The sequence below is a fragment of the Gracilinanus agilis genome, unplaced genomic scaffold, assembly GCF_016433145.1.
Source record: "Gracilinanus agilis isolate LMUSP501 unplaced genomic scaffold, AgileGrace unplaced_scaffold35932, whole genome shotgun sequence".
Taxonomy (NCBI): Eukaryota; Metazoa; Chordata; class Mammalia; order Didelphimorphia; family Didelphidae; genus Gracilinanus; species Gracilinanus agilis.
Window position 1 is genome coordinate 1 of NW_025369059.1, and position 5647 is coordinate 5647.

The following is a 5647-nucleotide window of genomic DNA, read 5'->3' on the forward strand; positions in this document are numbered from 1 at the left end:
TCCCGTGGGCCCGAAGCCCTGGGTCCGATCTCTGCTTTCTACTACCCCCCCCCCTCCCAGCGGGCATGGTCGACTCAGGCGACTTCTCGGGCCCCTTCCAGCCTGTCCGGTGACCCCGTCATTCTGTGATACCCTTGCAGCCCTTTGGACGCCTCCCCCTGGAGCATTTGCTCATCACTGCCCCCTTCGGTGGGCAGCGGCTGCCCCTTCCCTGAGGATGACTAAGGCACCATGGGTCACACGCTGTGTATCTGCTCCCGAGGGACCCTCACTATCGACAACAAGAGATACCTCTTCATACAGAAACTGGGAGAGGGGTAAGGGCCCGAAGGGTCAGGGTGGTTGTATGTGTGTTGGGAGGAGGGCCAGGCTGGGACAGAATATAGGATCAAAGATATCAGAGCTGGAAGGAACCTGGGGTCATCTCAGGTGATTTCTTCATTTTACAAAGGAGAAAACTGAAGCCCAAGGAGTTTAGGTCACTAGCCCAAAGTTCCATAAGTAACATCAGAAATGGAATTTGAACCCAGGTTCTCTGACTGTTCTAAGTTCCATCAATCCAACCCTCAGAACTTAGTCCAGTGAGAACAGGAAGTGTTGGGAAAGCTGTTTCCAGTTTTGTCCTGCCCATTGACAAGGAATAGTCTTGCCTTCAATATTTCTGGAGCTCCTGTTTGGGGAGGTCTCTTCCCTGGGTGGAAATGCAGGAATAGAGCATATTTCCCCCTAGAAAATTTCTCAATATCTGGGCATTGTATAATATGGGTATGGCCCTTCTTTGACTCCAAGTGGGTTCAGCTATGTGGACCTGGTGGAGGGTCTGCAGGATGGGCATTTTTATGCCTTGAAGAGAATCCTGTGCCATGAGCAACAGGACCAGGAGGAGGCACAGCGAGAAGCTGACATGCATCGAATGTTTCAGCACCCCAATATCCTTCGCCTTGAAGCCTTTTGCTTGACAGAACGGGGCTCCAAGCGAGAGGCCTGGCTGCTGCTGCCCTTCTTCAAGGTGAGACTAGCCCCCAGTTGAGGTCTAGGTAATCCAGAAAGTTCTCTGGGGACTCAAGAGTTTTAAGAAAGGCCCCTGAGAATGGAAATAGGTACAAATTGATGGAATTAATGCATTTCATGGGAAAGGACTGCCTATAGGCACCTCAAGAATGGTCATTGAACAAATGACCACAAGGCTTTGGGTTTTCACATCAAAGACCCTGGTCACCTTTGACAGAAAATAGGGCCCTAGCCTAGCAAATGGGAAAGTCCTATCAGGAGAGAAGGAAAACATATTGAAGAGCCTTGTGTTTTGCAGAGGGGTACATTATGGAATGAAGTGGAAGGGCTGAAAGACAAAGGCAGCTTCCTGCCGGAGGATCAGATATTGCTGCTGCTATTGGGCATTTGCAGAGGCCTAGAGGCCATTCATGCCAAGGGTTTTGCCCACAGGTCAGTGAAAGGTGTTAAATGGCTGCTGTGGAAGGTATGGGAGGAGGGAGGAGATGAGGTATACACCAAAGGAAGGCAAGAGACCTTTTTTTTTGCTCTCTTAGCCTCTTGTACTGGTGAATCCAGTAACCCTTGATTGATGGCCATTCCTTTTCCTATAGGGACCTGAAACCAACCAACATTTTGCTTGGAGATGATGGGCAGCCAGTGCTAATGGACTTGGGCTCCATGAATCAGGCCCGAATCCAAGTGGAAGGCTCCCGACAAGCACTGGCCCTGCAGGTAGAGCCCTGTGATTGAGCTGAGGGTTGTAGGAGGTGAGATGGGGTGGAGCCAGCACTGCAAGACAGGCTGCCCTCCTCAGGTCCTGAAATATACCACAGCCTGTCCCTTTGATCATGGTGGTGGGGTGGCTCTTAACCGACTTCTACTTCCTGGGGTGGTCATTTTTTCCAGGACTGGGCAGCCCAGCGTTGTACTATCTCGTATCGTGCTCCTGAACTCTTCTCTGTACAGAGCCACTGTGTCATTGACGAACGAACTGATGTTTGGGTGAGCCTAAAGGGAGTCAGAAACTTATATCTACTTTGGAATGCCTCCTTAAGGGAAAAAATAGGGGACTTTTGTCTTACTTTCTACAGCTTGGGGCCCCAGGAAACCTTTCATATTCCCCTCCACTTCCTTCCTATAAACTGGTGGCAGTGCACAGGAAGTGGTATAGCCAGGGTCTCTGGGCAAGAGTATGTAGGTCCAGAGCCATTCTGCCAGAGCTCCAGCTGTGCTCCAAAACCAAGCAAGATTCTTTATTTAAAACCCTCACCGTCTGTTTTAGAACCGATACTAAGTATCAGTTCAAAGGCAGTAGACTGGACAGTTGGATTACATGACTTGTCCAGGGTCATACAGCTAGGATGTGTCTGAGGTCAGATTTGAACCTAGATTTGAACTCCCATCTCCAAGCCTGGCTCTCTTTGCCCCAGAGCCAGGGAAGATTCTAAACCAGAAGGGGAACAAGGATTAGTTTCCTTCAGTTCTGTCCAGTTAGATCTCTGCAGCTGTGAATAGACTGGCAGCCCTTCCCTCCCCACATTGGCATAGGTAGCTTCCTTTCCTCACAGCTAGGAGTGGGGGGTATACAGCACTTTTAAATTGTAGTAGTAGATGATTCATGTTTGTTGATCTATACAGGCCCCTAAATCCCCTTTCCTAGAGGTCATAGATGTGTGCTCAGTCCCTAGGTTGTGTGCTGTTTGCCATGATGTTTGGAGAAGGCCCCTATGACATGGTGTTCCAGAAAGGGGATAGTGTGGCCCTGGCAGTACAGAACCAGCTCAGCATTCCCCAGAGCCCCAGGTGAGGAGGGGAGCCATTCCAGAAGCTGAAAACTTTCTTCTGTGATGTTGAAGGCCCCTAACCCTTGGGGGGGGGGGGTAGAGGGTGTGCATGTGTATATATTTGTGTATCTTGCCACATTTGTACTCCTCAGGCATTCCCCAGCCTTACGGCAGCTACTGGCCTCCATGATGACCGTGGACCCCCAGTGCAGGCCGCATACTTCTCTCCTCCTCAGTCAGTTGGAAAGTTTGCAGCCCACAGCTCCAGGCCAACATACCACCCACATCTGAGAGCCCGAGAGAGTGTGCAGTCAGGCCAAGAATGTGGACCTTTGTATAAAAGGGAAGTCTTTTTTCTCAGTGGGACTTTCAGAATAGCAGACTCTGATCCACTATCCTAATACAGAGGTGCCTCTAAGCTCCTCCCCACAAAGGACCAAGAGTGGGTCCTTGAGAAGGGACCCAGCTGCCCCAGAAGTGCAGAAATGGTAGCACATGGCATGACTGGGCCTTTTGAACTGGACCACCGGGCTCCCATCATGGTCTGCCCCCAAATATGGTGGGATGGTGGTATGGAATAGCATCTAAGAACATGTAAATACAGAAGTAAAGCTAAAACATGGCCTTTTATTTATCTCTTGTTTCTGTTGAGGGAAAGGGGGAGTGGAAGAAGAAAAGGTATCAAAGGTCCCTTGTTCTTCCCACGGATGGTAGATGAAAAAAGGTGATGGAAAAAATAGCCCTCCCTGCCTGAGGCCTGGGCTCTGATACCAGCCCTTTAGGAGGCTGGCCTGGAACAACTTCAGGCTTGAGATCCCAAAGGCCTGGCTAAAAGCAGACAGCCTTTTCCTTCCCTTTCCCAATCTCTATGGGTGGATCTGGCCAAGCCCTAGTGACTCAGTCGGTGGGCCAGCAGCAAATTCTGGGATAGCAACAGAACAGGTCTCGACAGCTGTTGGCAGCAGCCATTTTAGCCCAGGCTTCTTACATGCCAAGTTAATGATTAATAAAGCAGCTGTGTGGCAGTGCCCAGCTGCCTCCTCCTGCAGGGCCTGCTGAATAAACAGGGACCCAAGCGTGGCTATGCCTCGACTCTACTCCCTGAGGGAAGGGCACCGCGTCCCTGGATCACCAGAGAGGGCAGGGCTGCCACTGGCTGCCCTTGTGACACAGGCTTCCTCCCCCCTCCCCACCCCCCGCAGCACCCATCCCCCCCTGCTGACGCAGGCCTGGGCCCAGAGCCACCTATTAGCTTAGCTGTAATTTCCCCTGGGGCCTTGGCAGGAGGCCCCCAAGAGGCGAGGCTGAATCTGGAAAGAAAGCACAGACAGAAGGGGAGAGGAGCTGACTTTTAATGCCACAGCTCAAGGTCCCCAGCAAAGCAGCGGGAGAGAGCAAGGGGGCCATGCAAAGATGGGGGGCACAGAAGGGAAAGACACATGACCAACCCACCTGATAGCACCACTGCCCTACCTATCCCCCAGGGAGGAGAGGCTGGGCACCGTGACTTGGCATCCTGCCCGCCCCAGAACTCCTGTCCAACCCTGTCCTACCTATACCCTTCCTATGCAGATGAAGCTTCTTCTGAAGCTGGAGAATGCAGAGGCAGGAATGAAGAGGATAGGGAGCTCCTGATCTCTGAAAAGCAAAACCACCCTTTAGTTCTCATTTTGAGGGAGCACATCCCACCAAGGACAGGCAAGGCTAGCTGTGCTGGTGGGTGCCCACACCCAAGACAAGTCCAACTCTAGTCTTTGGCCTGACCTCAGTGCCCTGGGGCCTTGAATGCAGGGGACTGGGGCAAGACCCTCCAGGCAGGAACCAGGACCATCCACAATCCTCACCTTTAGCCCGTAGGAAAGAAAAGGGTAATGAGGAGGAGGAGGAGGGGAAAGAGGGCAGCGGCAGGGAGGGAGGGCAGCAGTAGCAGCGGTTCACATATGAGGCAAGAGAGTGCAGAGCACAAGGGGTGGGGGCAAGATTCAAAACACAGACTCTGTTTATTTCGAAAGGATTTTGCAACAAACAGTAAAATGGCTTCAGGTGGCCGCTCTACTCTTCCCCCTCATCCTCATCCTCGTAGGAGTCGATGCCCACCTCCTCGTAATCTTTTTCCAGGGCTGCCATGTCCTCCCGAGCCTCAGAGAACTCTCCCTCCTCCATGCCCTCACCTACATACCAATGCACAAATGCCCTCTTGGCATACATCAGGTCAAACTTGTGGTCCAGGCGAGCCCAGGCTTCTGCAATGGCTGTGGTGTTGCTCAGCATACACACTGCTCGCTGGACCTTGGCCAGATCCCCACCAGGGACCACAGTGGGTGGCTGGTAGTTGATGCCAACCTTGAAGCCAGTAGGACACCAGTCCACAAACTGGATACTTCGCTTGGTCTTGATGGCCGCGATGGCAGCATTGACATCTTTGGGCACCACGTCACCACGGTACAGGAGGCAACAGGCCATGTATTTGCCGTGGCGAGGGTCGCACTTCACCATCTGGTTGGCTGGCTCAAAGCAGGCATTGGTGATCTCAGATACTGAAAGCTGCTCATGGTAGGCCTTCTCAGCAGAGATGACAGGTGCATAGGTTGCCAGGGGAAAATGGATTCGAGGGTAGGGTACCAGGTTGGTCTGGAACTCTGTGAGGTCCACATTAAGGGCACCATCAAAACGGAGAGAAGCTGTGATAGAGGAGACAATTTGGCTGATGAGACGGTTGAGGTTGGTGTAGGTAGGACGTTCGATGTCCAGATTTCGGCGGCAGATGTCATAGATGGCCTCATTGTCCACCATGAAGGCACAATCTGAGTGCTCAAGGGTGGTATGGGTAGTCAGGATGGAGTTGTAGGGCTCTACCACAGCTGTAGAAA

General features: G+C 52.1%; 2 protein-coding genes across 4 annotated transcripts; one reads left to right on the forward strand and one right to left on the reverse strand.

Annotated features, from left to right (window-relative positions):
- The first annotated feature begins 6 nt into the window (after nucleotides 1–6).
- STK16 (serine/threonine kinase 16) lies at nucleotides 7–3395 on the forward strand. 3 transcript variants are annotated; one of them, XM_044683821.1, is made up of 7 exons: nucleotides 7–317; nucleotides 790–1009; nucleotides 1310–1443; nucleotides 1605–1725; nucleotides 1900–1995; nucleotides 2675–2796; nucleotides 2930–3395. In XM_044683821.1, exons 1-7 carry the CDS (start codon nucleotides 232–234, stop codon nucleotides 3066–3068), a joined length of 918 nt encoding a protein of 305 aa, XP_044539756.1. In that variant the 5' UTR covers nucleotides 7–231; the 3' UTR covers nucleotides 3069–3395. The 3 variants fall into 3 exon arrangements, with proteins under 3 accessions (XP_044539756.1, XP_044539757.1, XP_044539758.1); XM_044683822.1 differs by lacking the exon at nucleotides 1900–1995; XM_044683823.1 differs by lacking the exons at nucleotides 790–1009; nucleotides 1310–1443.
- A 1363-nt stretch (nucleotides 3396–4758) lies between these two features.
- Nucleotides 4759–5640, reverse strand: LOC123254937 (tubulin alpha-4A chain-like). Its single transcript, XM_044683824.1, has one exon. It carries the CDS (start codon nucleotides 5568–5570, stop codon nucleotides 4830–4832), a length of 741 nt encoding a protein of 246 aa, XP_044539759.1. The 5' UTR covers nucleotides 5571–5640; the 3' UTR covers nucleotides 4759–4829.
- Nucleotides 5641–5647: the final 7 nt, after the last annotated feature.